The 18,853-nt window shown below is 42.7% G+C and overlaps 1 protein-coding gene across 2 annotated transcripts in view; it reads right to left on the reverse strand.

The window, feature by feature from the left end:
* Positions 1-18,853, reverse strand: part of RIMS3 (regulating synaptic membrane exocytosis 3) — a 223,527-nt gene that overhangs the window by 186,456 nt on the left and 18,218 nt on the right. For both annotated transcript variants that reach the window (XM_069756982.1, XM_069756983.1), the window contains exon 2: positions 10,914-11,146. In XM_069756982.1, the coding sequence (XP_069613083.1) occupies positions 10,914-11,130 (217 nt within the window). In that variant the 5' untranslated portion in view covers positions 11,131-11,146. The remainder of the gene's footprint in view (positions 1-10,913; positions 11,147-18,853) is intronic.

An 18,853-nucleotide genomic window follows, 5' to 3' on the forward strand; every position in this document is an offset into this window, starting at 1 on the left:
TAGCTATTTGCTATTATTATTATTATGACACCTACTACATATTATTATAGGATCTTGGCGATGGGAAAACCCCTTTTGTGCAACCTCATCTGGAATATTCAGTTCAGTTCTGGGCAACAGTTCAAAGAAAGGATCCCCTGGAGGTAGAACAGGTACAATAAAGAGTTATGAAACTGATAAGGGGCACGGAGGATCATAGTTGTGAGTAGAGATGAGAGAATTTGACTGGGTCCCTGCTAATTCAGCAAGCTATAGCGCTTACCAAATAAGCTGCAGAGGGAGCCCGGATACCTGGAGTGCCCCGGATGATCAGCTGTCCGTCACCGAAGGTGCATGTGTCACGGCTGTGTCACAGTCACAGCACATGCATGGAGAGCCCAACACACAGGTTCTCCATGCATGTGTTGTGACTGTGAAACAGCCGCGACACATGCTGCTGCGGCGACGGACAGCTGATCAGCCGACGCGCTCCATGTATACGGGTTCCCTCTGCAGCTTATTCGGTAAGCGCTATAGCTTGCTGAATTAGCAGGGACCAGATTAAATTCGCTCATCTCTAGCTATCAGGAAAGACTAAAATAATTACATTTATTTATTCTTGAGAAGAGATGTCTATGGGGGGGACATGATTAAGTAAAAAAAAGTATGAAAAAGTGTGGTCAAAGGCTGTTTCATGAAAAAGACAAGGGGGCATTCCCTTCGCCTGAAGAAAGACAGATTCAATCTCCCGAGGAGACAAGCCATCTTTACAAGAGAACTATTAACCTGTGGAATAGTCTACCTCAAGAGCTGGTCACAGCAGGTACCATTGATGGTTTCATAAAGGCTTGGATGACAATATCAAAAATAATAATCTGTAATGTAATTTTCGGAACATTTGCTCCACTGGATCGACAATTGGAATCAGGAAGGAAATAGCTCTCCTGGGAAAGAATGGATCATTCATTATGGTTTTCCATAGACACCATACCTCTTATCATTTCCCATCCCTTGAATGAACATGATGGACATTTGTCTTTTTTCAACCATATTAACTATGTAACAAAAGTGCCGCATGCAACACTGTTCTTAATGTCAAACCGCAGGAAACCGCAACATACTATTAGTCTATTACACGTCAATGCCATCTGCGGGGTGTCGTATAGATGTGTGATATGATGAAAGCAAAGGTTATAGAACAAAACCAAAACTTAACCATACAGATATAGAAATTGGTATAAGAACAAATAACGAGATATGTAATTATGATATCAGACCTGTGCAAACATTCGGCACCAAAGATTTCTACATTAGTATATCCTTATTGTACACCCAAATATTAACTTCTGAGGAAGGTGTGAGCAACCCAGATAATACAAGTTCTCCTACATCACAGTGATTATAGAGGAATTTTCTCATCTACTCTGCAGCGTCTGGATAACAGAAGAGTCCCATAAAGAAGCTGTTTGCATTGTATTATACCATACAATCCTTTTTCAATAGATTCTGCTCTGTTATTCCTCAAGTGACAGAAAGCGTTGCCTTGAAGCTTGAATCTCATTAGGAAAAATCCAACTGTGATGATGGGTACTCTAAGATGCAGCACAGTACAAAGATAATTTAGGTGCAAAAGAAGAATACCTGTAGAGTCTGCTCTTCTGGCTTGCAGACTTCCAGACTGTGTTCCTCTATCTAGTGCTTCTATGAAGTATTCTCATTTTTGTAAGGTTTCTTTAGAGGGCAAGAAATAAGTAACCATTGTCTTTTATAGAATCTATTTCCTTTTTCTGTGCCAACGATCTCAGGCTTTTATGCAAATAACAGTTGTTCGAAATAGAACAACGTATAGTTCCCACTGGCAAGTCTCTAATCCCTTTGTTGAAGCCACCGGAGCATGTACTGAGCCTAAGCTGATTGTGGTGGCTATGGAAAAGCCATATCAACTTGCAAGAAGATATCTGCACTGTCAATCTAATGACAGCTTTGCACAGATATAACTGACAACAGGAGTAGTTAGCTCTGCGTGAAAGGTGGCTTTCCAGATAGGATAAGAACATCACAATAAAGGAGAAATGAGATAACATGTTGAAAAAGCTAAAAAAATACAGAGATAAGAAGAAACGTGTCAAAAGGTCCATGAACCAAGTACACATCTCTTCGGTGTGCGATGCAATTTAAATGTGTTTGCCATCTTAGCTTTGAATATATGATTTAAATAGGTTGTCCACTGCTGGATAACCCCTTTTAAACTGCTAAAGTGCCACCCCAACATAAAAAACAAATCTAATATTCACATCCCGGACTAGCGCTGCTCATCCAATGTCAGCACTGCATTTGCCACTGATCATTTGATATTAATATGTCATATGACAGCTAATCTGTCTGTTATAGCTCATTCACAAGTCCGTATTTAAGCGTGTACGTGAAAATATGGTACCAGTGTCATCAGAGTGTCATCCATGTGTCCATTTTTACCATCACGAAAGGATAAAGAAAGAAATTTCAAAGCTTCTCCTATCTTTGCAATGTTAATCCATGTACTCTACATGCCTTTCATGGATCCATAGACTTGTCTTGTCATCAGTGCTGTCAGGGAAAAAAGGACATGTCTCTGTGTATTTTACACAGACACACGGTAAAGCACAGACATGTGAATAGCAGCATAGATTATAATGGGTACTAATATGCATCAAAAACACGGATACAACACATACGTGCAACACGGACGTGTTTATGAGACCTAATAGAATATACTGTAAAAATTATTTCACCCACTTGTCTTGGCTAAGGGGCCTAATACACAATAGCTAGCAGTTAGCCAAATGGTGGTTCAGCCAGTCATTTAGCCAGCAGGTATCTCTATTATTTGACTCCTCCTTACTGCAAAAAGAAGCACTTCTTTATTCTACCCCTCTTGCAGCAACTTATCTTTGGGAGAACAAAAGGATCATCAGTCTGAATTCAGACATGCTGGATATCTATCTTTCACAACATCCATCTTTTGGGAGAGAGATAAAAGGCTCCTACACAAGTAAAGGTACCGTTACACTAAACGATTTACCAACGATCACGACCAGCGATACGACCTGATCGTGATCGTTGGTAAGTCGTTGTGTGGTCGCTGGGGAGCTGTCACACAGACAGCTCTCTCCAGCGACCAACGATCAGGGGAAAGACTTCGGCATCGTTGAAACTGTCTTCAACGATGCCGAAGTCCCCCTGCAGCACCCGGGTAACCAGGGTAAACATCGGGTTACTAAGCGCAGGGCCGCGCTTAGTAACCCGATATTTACCCTGGTTACCATTGTAAAAGTAAAAAAAAAAAACACTACATACTCACATTCTGATGTCTGTCACGTCCCCCGGCGTCCACAGGGTTAAAACTGCTTTTTTTTTTTTAAATACCAACATCTGAAAAAATATCCTAAAAGAGTTCAACATTTTCTTTTCATAATATGAACGTATTGTGATGAATTCCCAGAAAGAAACATTCTGTTACTTTAAAGCCTTTATCACTGATTCATTTAATCAATTTATAATGATAATAGAGTTCAAAATCAAAATATATAACCTTCAATCTTCAGATTTTGTGCATCTTTACTTCATAAAAACAACATTTTATCTTCAAAAGTACAAAAGGTTAAACACATTAGAATCAACTGTGGGAAACAATGTTTTGTTTTCATATGTAGTATGACATGGTGGAATTGCACATTAATGGCTTAGATGGACTAGGTCAGAGAGTGGGAGGCCAATGTTCAGAATGGCTCTCAGTTCTAGCTCATAGATGTGCAACCAAGTAGGGAGCCTACCGATGCTGATATATCCTCTTAGGGAAGCCAAAATGAGGCTTATAGACAAGGGTTAAATTCATGAGAATACCAGTAAAATGCATGGCCAAAACTCCAACACAATAGTACATGTAAATTTTAGCTTCTTAGAAGCTTTTCATCCACTAAATATCCTGCTTTGCTCCTCCAAAAGAGCCTCATGAGTCTCCACTTGATACCCAATCCTCGGGCAAGTCCTTATGGTCTGCTCTGTAGCATGGAGGTTCCTTCAGTTCCCTCCCTATTACAATAAACATAAGGATGAATGACCTCGGCGAGATCAAAACATCCAACACCGCGTAGACACCATCACGTGTTTCTCAACGCAGTGATCCAGAACACTGCCCCCATCCCTTATGGGAAATATGCAAATGCATGTAGAAAAGCCGCGGAGACACCATCACGTGTTTCTCAACGCAAGCAATAAATAGCCAGGTCTTTCACCGGGAAGGAGCAACCACGGGAAGGGCAGCATCCATAAAGGAAAACCACCTGTGCCAAAACATGGTATCCATCCACAGACAGCTGTTTCGGGGTATTTGCCCCTCATCAGTGTGGAGTAGGAAACTGGCTATTAGGAGCAGTGCCTAGTAAAAGGACTATAAACATAAGGATGAATGACCTCGGGGAGATCAAAACATCCAACACCGCGGAGACACCATCACGTGTTTCTCAACGCAGTGATCCAGAACACTGCCCCATCCCATATGGGAAATATGCAAATGCATGTAGAAAAGCCGCGGAGACACCATCACGTGTTTCCTCCCTATTACAGTCACTCCACTTTGCCATAATACAACTCTAAGTGATTTGCCAAATATGGAATGGCGTCTATGAGGGTAAGGACAGGATTGATCTACTTCTGTCAGATTTTTGTAGAAAGGGCCCTTAAACGCTTTTGGACATTAAAAGAAGAGCTAAACCTTTAAATCTTCCAAACGATTTCCTTTTCCACTACCTAAAATTGTGATATGCCCTTCTTACCTTTTCCCAGGTCCACCCTCTGTCCTGCAATACTTCCCCATGTCCCAGGTACAACTGGATCTGCCTTTATCTTTGCTTATATCCCATTTGAATGGCTTTTTGCTGGAAGGGTGCATTGAACCACTACATAAGCAGATGAGAAGCAAGTGGGAGACAGTTGTAGGTCCAATTAAGGCTTCTTTCACACTAGCGTCGGAATCTCCCCGTCGCAATGCGTCGGGGAGAGATTCCGACGCTAGCGTTTAACGCATTGCACAATGGAGGCAGCAGATGCATTTCTCCGGCGCATCCGCTGCCCCATTGTAAGGTGCGGGGAGGTGGGGGCGGAGTTCCGGCCGCGCATGCGCGGTCGGAAAAAGCGGTCCGTCAGGAGCAAAAAACGTTACATGTAGCGTTTTTTGCTCCCGACGGTCCGCCAAAGCACGACGCATCCGTCGCTCGACGGATGCGACGTGTGGCAATCCGTCGCAAATGCATCGTCAATACAAGTCTATGGGGGAAAAACGCATCCTGCAAGCACTTTTGCAGGATGCGTTTTTTCTGCAAAACGACGCATTGTGACGGATTGCAGAAAACGCTAGTGTGAAAGTAGCCTAATGAACACACAGAGCTCGTCTAAGAAGCCCATAAACATGTTTTCCTTAACTATACTGAAAGAGCCACACAATTATATGTTCTTCACTGTACTCTTTACACTACATCCAGAATGCACAGGGTACAACCTCAAGTCCCGGATGAGTGTGCCATAAGTCACAGAGGCCCAGGAACATTTCTTCACCGCCTGTGGGATTGACCATAGGTTAGGGGATACTGGGCCTAAGTGGTTCAGTGGAGGGAAACCGAAAGTAGAAATGGAACCGAGACACGGGTTACATAATTCAAATATCAAAGTATCAGGACAAGGTAGGTGTTATAAAAATAAAATTACCTTTATTAACAAATGTGATAAGAGGTGGCACTGAGGAGCTCATGAAAATGACACAAATTTGTAAAAGGTATTAAATGGAAATAAACCGGTATAAAGAAGACACAGGAACAACTAAAATATAGAAGTAGAAATAGATAATACCCATAGGTTGGTTAATAAAGTGCAACGTGCCAGCAGCAGAAACGACATATGTAAGCATGAATGTGCAAAAGGATAAATTCTGAGATAATAAAAAATAACACAGAATATCTGTGTTCACATATGTCACTACAAGTAAGCAAATAGTACCATAAATGAGGTGGTGTTTATGCAGGCCCATAGACACGGAGAGAATAAGGGTAAGTAGTAAGTATAAATACCCCTGGTGTGACACCACAAGTCCTTGCATTCAGCACAGAAACTTCTCGGTATGTATCCCCTTACATAGATGTGCCTTTCTGTATATCACTTACTACACCCATGGCCCCAACTACTGGTCTTCTACTGCCAACATGTGGCTTCCTTGATGGTCACCCTGTCTAAGCATTTACACTGCTATTGACATAAGCCTGTCACTTTAAACTATGCTTCCCCATACTCTTGGATTGTAATACTTATACTTACTACTTACCTTTATCCTCTCCATGTATATGGATCTGCATAAACGCCACCTCATTTATGGTACTATTTGCTTACCTGTTTGACCTGGGGAATCATAATAGCAGATCAGTTATACCATATAGAGAACATGGTAAATAAAACCCCCCAAAAATAATCGTGGAATTGCACTTTTCTTGCAATTTTACCGCACTTGGAATTTATTCCCCGTTTTCCAATACACTATGTGGCAAAATCAAAGCAAATCAAGCAAGCTATCATACGGCAATATTGATGGAAAAATAAAAAAGAAGGGGAGGGAAAACCAAAAAGGAAAAAACAAACAACAACCATGGATGAAAGGGTTAAAGTGAACTTGTAATTTTAGTTAGCTTTTGTCAATTAGATGCTATTTGCATATACATGAGTAATAACACAATCTGTGGCCATTATATGACTTATATCCTACATTTTTCACCAGATTTATGCTCTGAGGGGTCTCTCTCTAGCTTTCAGTTCTCTTTGACCTAGTGGACGGGGACAAGCTGCTATGATGTATCCCTTACACAGTACTCAATGAGAGACGGATTCTTGCTCTTCTTTCTCTTTAACACAGAGACAAAAGCATTAGCAGCATGGATGACATTATGTAGCAGTACTGAGCTGTGTGGCTGTGAATTCAGCACTGAAGTGAAATACATTTGCTAGTCTCTTACTGTGCTGAGCGCTCCCCACTTCTCCTTGCTCCATAGCGTATGATAAGCTGTATAACCTGACATCTCACTGTGCTGGCAGTAACTATTGTTTTCACCAACATGCACTTCAGCTATTTTGTAGAGTGGATGGGGACCTCATGAAGCAGGAGAGAGACACAGGAAGAAGTGGCTCATGAGCGTAGAAAAATTAGATTTGTTGGATAAGAAGTAATACAATTTTTCTTATATTCACCCTTACTAGCGATTCATGCACAGATAAAAACAGAGACAGCGTAACTGCATGTGTTATAGTTCTTATAGTTTCTCTTGTGCTTTGTGTGTACATGACAGAGTGCAGTTTACAGTAATCTGTATTCTGTAAATGCGATATACATCCTGATCACGTAACACACACATGCACAAACATATTTCACATTCACCGCACAGTGAGTGGGTCTGTGTGCTCTGAAATTCCAGGGCTGAATTAAAGTCATAGTTTGTCTCTGACTACCAGAACTGGAAATTACAAAAATGGTGACATTCTGAATGCAATCTTTCGCAGTAGCTACTCATCCAAGGGAACAAAGGATCGGGCTTGGTAAATTCAATATGCTCAATCCTGCTTTCTCCTAATGTGGCACCCCAGGAGTTCGGGTACCACAGTAGTGGTGCCTTCCTCTCGGGGAGGATAGTGCTATGCCTGGAGACAAGTGAGATTCCCTTTGGCAGGTTATCACACACACAACACCTCCAAAATCCAGGCCAGGAGGGGGAGCTCCAAACCCTGTTTTAGGGCAGCTTCCCTCAATAAAGATCCTGGTTTGGACGAGGAGTCAGACAGTAGGTCCCAGGAGACCAGTGAGTGCAGATCAGTCTGTACAGAGAGTCTGTGAGCGAGGACAGACAGGAAGGGAGCAGAGAGGAGATACAGGACTCAAGGAGGCTACGAGTAGGCATCCAAGGAGTCGGTGCACAGTAGCCGGGTACCGGGAACCCAAGTCTTTTGTGGAAACTCTAAGACACAGAGCAGAATCAGAGGGTATAGGATTACACGGACATTGCCCATACACAGCTGTGGTACAGCAGCACCCTGGAGCCTGGATTCACCATGTGGAGACCCCCAGTAGGGACGGCTCAAGCTGCCTACCATACAGGTACCTGTCCCAGGACAGGGGAAACAACTAGGACCTTGTTTGGAACACTTAGTGGCATCAGGGACCTCAGACACAGCAAGCACAGAGTGGAAGGCCCCCAACCTGACCTGCCCAGGGGATGCCACTTGTCTCTGGACTGCCTGGACTCCTAATGTACCTGCTGCTGGTACCCTGGACTGTGGCCTACCACCTGCAGTAAACCAGGTAAAGACTTACAACTTGTCTCCTCCATTTATTCACCGGCACATACTATCCACGCCTTACACCACAGGACCCCAGGGGACCCCGCTTCACCTGTGGGAAGTGTAACACCAGTGCTGCCACAACATCCCCCAGGGGATCCCTTCAATGCAGCTTCGGTTCCACTACTGACCGAACACCACAGGTGGCGTCACGGCAGACTCATAAACATTTTCCCCTTTAAAGACTGTTCCCCTTTAACATTGAGCCCCAGGGCCACGGACCGGGTCACAGCCACCGTGACATACCCCTTGAGACTGGACCCGGTACCGAGTACCCCACTGCCCTGGCTGGGCAACTCACTAACATTTGCTTTCAGAGTAGATAAGGGACACCCATACCCAAGTTATGACGACAGTTTTAAAGTGCATGGATGGCATAGATATCAGTCTTCTTTTGTGACAAGGTAAATAAATGTTCATGCACATCTGCTCAAGTAGGATAAAAGTTCTTGACAACAGCATAATTGGTTCATCAGTTTAAATGAAGAGATTTAAATGGAAATTCAAGACCAATAAATTTAAGACTTTTTAGATGTATGTCTCTAGATAAAATTTCAACATCTTTGCCAATCTCATTTCTGATGTGAAATAAAATCTGTCGATCTGTGGGAGGTTCAATCTCCTCTCGCTCTTAATCCGACTTTTCTAAAATAAAATTAAAAAATCCACTTTTTTTTGTAAATGAACAACAAAAATGTAAAAAAAGCAAAGAGTTGCAAATATTAGGAAAAAAAATCATGTGCGTCAAAATATGTGTGTGTTTTCACGTAAGAAAAGTACAAGCCTTGTTCAACTCCGTTTTACATATTTAAGACATTGACCACTTTCCATCATATTGGGACACACTATCATTTCCATTGTAGGAAAAACACTATACGAAAAGGAAAAATTAACACTTAGCAATCACCTGGGACCTGCAACTACCTCCCTAATCCTTGGTTGACTTTGATCAGGCTATTAACATCTGTCTGCATTCAGGTGGAGAATGAATGGAGTCGTGGCCACATGTGTGCACACGTGTACTTTAATTTGTATGGGAGTTACAGTGACAGTTGTATTATGGCGTATTTAGCAATATTTATGGCATATTTGTGATAACCTATTGACCAAACATTTTTGATAAGTAATTTTTTTCTTTAAAATCATTGAAGTCTTGAAAAAACAAATAGAGCATGAAAATGGCCCTATTTTATCCAATGTACTCCACATTTCTAGCACATTTTATTTGATGAATACACATCCATTTTTTAGCAATGACCACCGATCTACCATAACATTAAAACCATGGGCAGGTAAAAAGAATAACATTGATTGTCTCATTACAATGATATCTGTCAAAGGTGGGATATATCAGGCAGCAATTAAACAGTCATTTCTTGAATTTAAGGCCTATTCTCATGACTAATGTTCATGAGAGTCTTTGACAAAGGTCAAATTGTGATGGCTAGATGAACTGGGTAAAAGCCATTCCAAAATCGCTGGTTTTATGGGGTATTTCTGATACAAATTGGTTAGCGCCTACAAAAGCACTGGAAGATAGGACAACCGGTGAACCATCAAATAGTTTATATGTGCTTCACACTCACAGATGCATGTGGAAAGCAAATGCTATCTATTCTGGTCCTATCACACACCAGAAGAACTACTGGAAAAGTTACTGCCGGCGAATATAGTTGTTAGTACACACAGTGCATTGTAGTTTGCTATGTGCATGGCTGTGTAGCTGAAGACTGGTTTGGGTGCCCATGTTGACCATGGCCAAAAGGTCTAACAGAGGAGAATCCAAACTGGACCAGGAAGTATTGTGATCTCCTCTGATATATCACTTTTTTTTACATCATGTGGACGGTTGGGCATCTGTGGAAGGTATCACCTCACCATTTACAGAACTTTAAGGATCTGCTGCTTATGTCATGGCACCAGACAGTACAAGACACATTCAAAGTTCTTGTGTAGCCCATGACCTATTAAGTCAGAGACTTTTTGGCACCTTTGGGGAATATACAGTATATATTTTTAGAGAAGCAATTAGAGTTGATTTACAGGTATATATGTTTCAAGAGATAAGTTTAAAAGTTTTGTCTACCCATTCAACAGAGCTAATTCAAACTGGCGTGAAAACGCTAAAAGTTGCAACATTTTTCTCACTCCACATTGCGCACAAATTCTGTGAATTTTTAAAAAAATTTTACGCCAGTTTCCTGCCAAAAAAGCATTGATGAATCATCCAATTAATCTTTCAAACCAAAAGAATTATGAATACAGCTCTAAAATAAAATACAGTCTGGAATTCTGTCTCAGATCACAATGCGTTAATGTATTAACAATACTACTCAACTACTATTTTTGTACACAATATCTCTATAAATAAATGGTAAAATGGAGCTTAATTATAAATTTAATTAAAATGAAAAGCAAATAGAAACTCTTAGTAATTCCAGTGATTCATTAGCACATTTGTTTTGTATTGTATAAGATTTCATAATTCATATTATATACATGTAACACATTTAAAGAAAACTCACCAGGCTGGTTCAATTGCATGGTGCTCTTACTCCACTGAGACAGCCCCACAATTGCCACCATCTTAGCTCCAAGACTTGACCTCCTTTTCTTTGTTGTTGTACCACCAGCTGCATCTGAAGATACTGACGTACCCTTCTCTAGGTTGTACATCTCTCCGCTAATGCTGGAGCTGCGCAAGACATTTCTGGACGAGGAACTAGCCTCCCCGTTGAACATCTTGGGGAGGGAAGATCTTCACATATGAAGAAAACAAAAGATAAGATTAGGATAAAACTCTTATTTGCCTACAAAATAACACTTGTTCCTGTAACATGGAGAATACGAGTGCATTTACATTGGCTAGTTATTGTAAACAAGCGTTGCTAGAAATAATTGTTTCATGATAATCAGCTGGTTTAAGCAAACTGCTATTTACCCGACAAATGATCTATTTCGTCAGGTGAAATGATTTTTAAGTTTGCTTAACATCATTGTTCTCGGCAGTACACTGTCTTTGGTAAAAAGGACCTGTGCTAAAGAGATCAATGACAGTCTATTTGCACAAAACAATCCATTACTGATTGTTCTGCACATGTGGAGCTGCAATCGGCCTATATGAGCAGGCTGTTACACAATCGCCAATCTACAGACATGTAACCAATTGGTGGTCGTTTTACGGACGTCATTTGCCAGCATAAACAAGCCTTAAGACTTAGCACTTGTTTACATTGGTTAATGGTAGCCAATAAATGACCATCAATCGGGTACATGTTCATTGTTTAATGGCCTGTTTAGACAGGTCAACAGCATTCTATGTGCACAGAACGATCAGTAATACATTATTCTGTGCACATATGCTGCCGAGAATGATAACTTTTCACTGAGCTTGAAAATCGTTTCTCCAGATGAAAAAGTATTTTGCTTGTCTGTTGGATGGTTCAGAGACGGTTTACACTGTCCAATTATCGTGAAACGAACATTCCGAGTAAAGCTTGTTCACAAAATTCATACAGTGTAAATGCATCCTTTTATGGTATCATGATGCAAAACTATAACATGTATTTGCAATGCAAAATGTTGTTTTGCATGAAATCATTGAGATCTTTTTCTATTGATAGCCATCACAGCAGATGTATGGGACTCATTTCTAAATCGTCTGTATTCATCTAGTAGAAATCAAGTCTAACAGATACATACAGGCACTTCTCACAAAATTAGAATATCATCAAAAAGTTAATTTATTTAAGTTCTTCAATACAAAAAGTGAAACTCATATATTTTATAGAGTCATTACTAGTGTTGAGCATTCCGATACCGCAAGTATCGGGTATCGGCCGATACTTGCGGTATCGGAATTCCGATACCGAGATCCGATACTTTTGTGGTATCGGGTATCGGTATCGGATACATAGAGATGTGTAAAATAAAGAATTAAAATAAAAAATATTGATATATTTACCTCTCCGGCGGCCCCTGGACTCAGCGCGGGTAACCGGCAGGCTTCGTTGTTCAAAATCAGCGCTTTTAGGACCTGAGAATCACGTCCCGGCTTCTGATTGGTCGCGGGCCGCCCATGTGACCGCCACGCGACCAATCACAAGCCGCGACGTCACCGCAAGCTATTAGCGCGCTCATTTTTGAAAAATGAGCGCGTTAATGACTTTCAAAGACGTAGCGGCTTGTGATTGGTCGTGGCCGCGACCAATCACAAGCCGCTACGTCTTTGAAAGCCATTAACGCGCTCATTTTTAAAAATGAGCGCGTTAATAGCTTGCGGTGACGTCGCGGCTTGTGATTGGTCGCGTGGCCGCGACCAATCACAAGCCGCTACGTCTTTGAAAGTCATTAACGCGCTCATTTTTCAAAAATGAGCGCGCTAATAGCTTGCGGTGACGTCGCGGCTTGTGATTGGTCGCGTGGCGGTCACATGGGCGGCCCGCAACCAATCACAAGCCGCGACGTCACCGCAAGCTATTAACGCGCTCATTTTTAAAAATGAGCGCGTTAATGACTTTCAAAGACGTAGCGGCTTGTGATTGGTCGTGGCCGCGACCAATCACAAGCCGCTACGTCTTTGAAAGCCATTAACGCGCTCATTTTTAAAAATGAGCGCGTTAATAGCTTGCGGTGACGTCGCGGCTTGTGATTGGTCGCGTGGCCGCGACCAATCACAAGCCGCTACGTCTTTGAAAGTCATTAACGCGCTCATTTTTCAAAAATGAGCGCGCTAATAGCTTGCGGTGACGTCGCGGCTTGTGATTGGTCGCGTGGCGGTCACATGGGCGGCCCGCGACCAATCAGAAGCCGGGACGTGATTCTCAGGTCCTAAAAGCGCTGATTTTGAACAAAGAAGCCTGCCGGTTACCCGCGCTGAGTTCAGGGGCCGCCGGAGAGGTAAATATATCAATATTTTTTATTTTAATTCTTTATTTTACACATCCCTATGGATCCCAGGGCCTGAAGGAGAGTTTCCTCTCCTTCAGACCCTGGGAACCATGAGAATACCTTCCGATACTTGATGTCCCATTGACTTGTATTGGTATCGGATATCGGTATCGGCGATATCCGATATTTTTCGGGTATCGGCCGATACTATCCGATACCGATACTTTCAAGTATCGGACGGTATCGCTCAACACTAGTCATTACAGAGTAATCTATTTCAAGTGTTTATTTCTGTTTATGTTGATGATTATGGCTTTCAGCCAATGAAAACCCAAAAGTCATTATCTCAGTAAATCAGAATAATTTACAAAAACACCTGCAAAGGCTTCCTAAATGTTTAAAAAGGTCCCTTAGTCTATTTCAGTAGGTTCCACAGTCATGGGGAAGACTGCTGACTTGACAAGATGTCCAGAAGGCAGTCCTTACCACACTTCATAAGGAGGGTAAGCCACAAAAAAAAGTCATTGCTAAATGGATGTTCACTTAGTGCTGTATTCAAGCATATTAATGGAAAGTTGAGTGGAGGGAAAAAGTGTGGTAGAAAAAGGTGCACAAACAGCCGGGATAACCGCAGCCTTGAAAGGATTGTTAGGAAAAGGCCATTCAAAAATTTGGGGGAGATTCACAAGGAGTGGACTGCTGCTGGAGTCATTGCTTCAAGAGCAGCCACACATAGATGTATCCAAGACATGGGCTAAAAGTGTTGAATTCCTTGTGTCAAGCCACTCATGACCAATAGACAACGCTAGAAGCATCTTACCTGGGACAAGAAGAAAAATAACTGAACTGTTGCTCAGTGGTCCAAGGTTCTATTTTCAGTTTGCAAAAAGTCATGTAGAGGACATAGTAGCAAGTGGTAGAAGGTGCTCTGGTCAAATGTGACCAAAGTAGAACTTTTTAATGCAAAACATTATGTGTGGTGGAAAATTAACACTGCACACCACTCTGAAAACACAAACGTACATAGCTATATGATTATATTTGATCTATTGGTGTTTTGGTGTATAATTTTCAGAATAAGTCGAGCCTCTTAGAGCCAGTATCGCCTCTGCACTAAATAAAAAAAATTGCAAGCCTTATTACATGCTTTACCCCTTAGCGACCGCCGATACGCCTTTTAACGGCGGCCGCTAAGGGTACTTAAACCACAGCGCCGTTAATTAACGGCGCTGTGGAAAAAGTGAATAGCGCCCCCCAGAGGCCGATTTTCTCCGGGGTCTCGGCTGCCGGGGGTAGCCGAGACCCCAGAGAACATGATTCGGGGGTTTTTTAACCCACCCCGCATTTGCGATCGCCGGTAATTAATCGTTTACCGGCGATCGCAAAAAAAAAAAAAAAACGCGATCTCTTTTTAATTTCTCTGTCCTCCGATGTGATCGCACATCGGAGGACAGAGAAAAGGGGTCCCAGGTGCCCCCCAATACTCACCTAGCTCCCCCGATGCTCCTCGTGTCTCCCGGTGGGCGCCGCCATCTTCAAAATGGCGGGCGCATGCGCAGTGCGCCCGCCGGCCGGCACCGGGAGAATCTTTGGGGTTTCGGCTGCCGGGGGTAGCCGAGACCCCAAAGAGCATGATCGGGGTCGGTTTTACCGACCCCTGTTTTGCGATCGCCGGTAATTAACTGTTTACCGGCGACCGCAAAAAAAAAAAAAAGTAAAGTGTAATTCTCTGTCCTCTGATGTGATCGCACATCAGAAGACAGAGAAATAGGGGGCTTCGGGGACCCTACAATACTCACCTGTGTCCCTGGATCCTCTTGCTGCTCCTTCTGGCCGCCGGCAGAAGAACATGGCGGGCGCATGCGCAGTGCGCCCGCCATCTGTCTCCATCTGCCGGCCGGCAGGAGAACAGCAGTTGGGGCTAAAATTAGGGTTAGGGGTAGGGTTAGGGTTAGGGTTAGGGCTAGGGTTAGGGTTAGGGGTAGGGTTAGGGCTAGGGTTAGGGGTAGGGTTAGGGGTAGAGGTAGGGTTAGGGGTAGGGTTAGGGCTAGGGTTAGGGTTAGGGCTAGGGTTGGGGCTAAATTTAGGGTTAGGGTTGGGGCTAAATTTAGGGTTAGGGTTGGGGCTAAATTTAGGGTTAGGCTTCTTTCACACTTACGTCGGTACGGGGCCGTCGCAATGCGTCGGCCCGACATACCGACGCACATTGTGAAAATTGTGCACAACGTGGGCAGCAGCTGTAGTTTTTCAACGCATCCGCTGCCCAATCTATGTCCTGGGGAGGAGGGGGCGGAGTTACGGCCACGCATGCGCGGTCAGAAATGGCGGATGCGACGTACAAAAAAACGTTTCATTGAACTTTTTTTGTGCCGACGGTCCGCCAAAACACAACTGATCCAGTGCACGACGGACGCGACGTGTGGCCATCCGTCACGATCCGTCGGCAATACAAGTCTATGGGCAAAAAACGCATCCTGCGGGCACATTTGCAGGATGCGTTTCTTGTCCAAAACGACGGATTGCGACGGAATGCCAAACGACGCAAGTGTGAAAGTAGCCTTAGGGCTAGGGTTAGGGTTGGGGCTAAAGTTAGGGCTAGGGTTGGGGCTAAAGTGCTAAAGTTAGGGTTAGATTAGGATTAGGGTTAGGGTTTGGATTAGGGTTGGTATTAGGGTTAGGGTTGGCATTAGGGTTACGCTTGGGATTAGGGTTAGGTTTGGGATTAGGGTTAAGGTTAGGGTTGTGATTAGGGGTGTATTGGGATTAGGGTTAGGTTTGAGGTTAGGGTTGAGATTAGGATTAGGGGTGTGTTGGATTTAGGGTTTTGATTAGGGTTATGGTTAGGGTTGACATTAGGGTTGTTTTGGGGTAAGGGTTGTGATTATGGTTAGTGATTAGGATTATGGATCAGGTTGGGATTAGGGTTAGGGGTGTGTTGGGGTTAGGGTTGGAGCTAGAATTGGGGGGTTTCCACTGTTTAGGTACATCAGGGGGTCTCCAAACACGACAGCCAATTTTGCGCTCAAAAAGTCAAATGGTGCTCCCTCCCTTCTGAGCTCTGCCGTGCGCCCAAACAGTGGGTTACCCCCACATATGGGGCATCAGCGTACTCGGGATAAATTGAACAACAACTTCTGGGGTCCAATTTCTCTTGTTACCCTTGTGAAAATAAAAACTTGGGGGCTACAATATCTTTTTTGTGAAAAAAAAAATATTTTTTATTTTCACGACTCTGCATTCTAAACTTCTGTGAAGCACTTGGGCATTCAAAGTTCTCACCACACATCTAGATAAGTTCCTTGGGGGGTCTAGTTTCCAAAATGGGGTCACTTGTGGGGGGTTACTACAGTTTAGGTACATCAGGGGCTCTGCAATCGCAACATAATGCCCACAGACCATTCTATCAAAGTCTGCATTCCAAAAAGGCGCTCCTTCCCTTCCGAGCTCTGCTGTGCGCCCAAACAGTGGTTTACCCCCACATATGGCGCATCAGCGTACTCGGGATAAATTGGACAACAACTATTGCAGTCCAATTTCTCCTGTTACCCTTGTGAAAATAAAAACTTGGGGGCTACAATATCTTTTTTGTGGAAAAAAAAATATTTTTTATTTTCACGACTCTGCATTCTAAACTTCTGTGAAGCACTTGGGCATTCAAAGTTCTCACCACACATCTAGATAAGTTCCTTGGGGGTCTAGTTTCCAAAATGGGGGCACTTGTGGGGGGTTACTACAGTTTAGGTACATCAGGGGCTCTGCAATCGCAACATAATACCCACAGACCATTCTATCAAAGTCTGCATTCCAAAAAGGCGCTCCTTCCTTTCCGAGCTCTGCCGTGCGCCCAAACAGTGGTTTACCCCCACATATGGCGCATCAGCATACTCAGGACAAATTGGACAACAACTTTTGGGGTCCAATTTCTCTTGTTACCCTTGTGAAAATAAAAACTTGGGGGCTAAAAAATCTTTTTTGTGGAAAAAAAAAATATTTTTTATTTTCACGGCTCTGCATTCTAAACTTCTGTGAAGCACTTGGGCATTCAAGGTTCTCACCACACATCTAGATAAGTTCCATGGGGGGTCTAGTTTCCAAAATGGGGTCACTTGTGGGGGATTTCTACTGTTTAGGCACATCAGGGGCTCTCCAAACGCGACATGGCGTCCGATCTCAATTCCAGCCAATTCTACATTGAAAAAGTAAAGCGGCACTCTTTCTCTTCCAAGCTCTGCGGTGCGCCCAAACAGTGGTTTATCCCCACATATTGGGTATCGACGTACTCAGGAGAAATTGCACAACAACTTTAGTGGTCTAATTTCTCCTGTTACCCTTGTGAAAATAAAAATTTGTGGGCAAAAAGATCATTTTTGTAGAAAAAATGCAATTTTTTTTTTCACGGCTCTACGTTATAAACTTCTGTGAAGCACATGGGGGTTCAAAGTGCTCGCCACACATCTAGATAAGTTCCTTAAGGGGTCTAGTTTCCAAAATGGTGTCACTTGTGGGGGGTTTCCACTGTTTAGGCACATCAGGGGCTCTCCAAACGCGACATGGCGTCCGATCTCAATTCCAGCCAATTCTACATTGAAAAAGTAAAACGACACTCCTTCTCTTCCAAGCTCTGCGGTGCGCCCTAACAGTGGTTTACCCCCACATATTGGGTATCAGCGTACTCAGGAGAAATTGCACAACAACTTTTGTGGTCTAATTTCTCCTGTTACCCTTGTGAAAATAAAAATTTGTGGGCAAAAAGATCATTTTTGTAGAAAAAAATGCGATTTTTTTTTTTCACGGCTCTACATTATAAACTTCTGTGAAGCACATGGGGGTTCAAAGTGCTCACCACACATCTAGATATGTTCCTTAAGGGGTCTAGTTTCCAAAATGGGGTCACTTGTGGGGGGTTTCCACTGTTTAGGCACATCAGAGGCTCTCCAAACGCGACATGGCGTCCAATCTCAATTCCAGCCAATTCTACATTGAAAAAGTAAAACGGCGCTCCTTCACTTCTAAGTTCTGCGGTGCGCCCAAAAAGTGGTTTACCCCCACATATGGGGTATTGGCGTATTCAGGAGAAATTGCATAACAAAATTTATGGTTACATTTCTGTTTTTACACTTGTGAAAATAAAAAAAATGGTTCTGAATTAAGATGTTTGCAAAAAAAAGTTAAATGTTCATTTTTTCCTTCCACATTGTTTCAGTTCCTGTGAAGCACGTAAAGGGTTAATAAACTTCTTGAATGTGGTTTTGAGAACCTTGAGGGGTGTAGTTTTTAGAATGGTGTCACACTTTATTATTTTCTATCATATAGACCCCTCAAAATGATTTCAAATGTGATGTGGTCCCTAAAAAAAAATGGTGTTGTAAAAATGAGAAATTGCTGGTCAACTTTTAACCCTTATAACTCCCTAACAAAAAAAAATTTTGTTTCCAAAATTGGGCTGATGTAAAGTAGACATGTGGGAAATGTTATTTATTAACTATTTTTCGTGACATATCTCTCTGATTTAAGGGCATAAAAATACAAAGTTTGAAAATTGCAAAATTTTAAAAATTTTCGCCATATTTCCGTT

Source organism: Ranitomeya imitator, chromosome 3, assembly GCF_032444005.1.
Source record: "Ranitomeya imitator isolate aRanImi1 chromosome 3, aRanImi1.pri, whole genome shotgun sequence".
Taxonomy (NCBI): domain Eukaryota; kingdom Metazoa; phylum Chordata; class Amphibia; order Anura; family Dendrobatidae; genus Ranitomeya; species Ranitomeya imitator.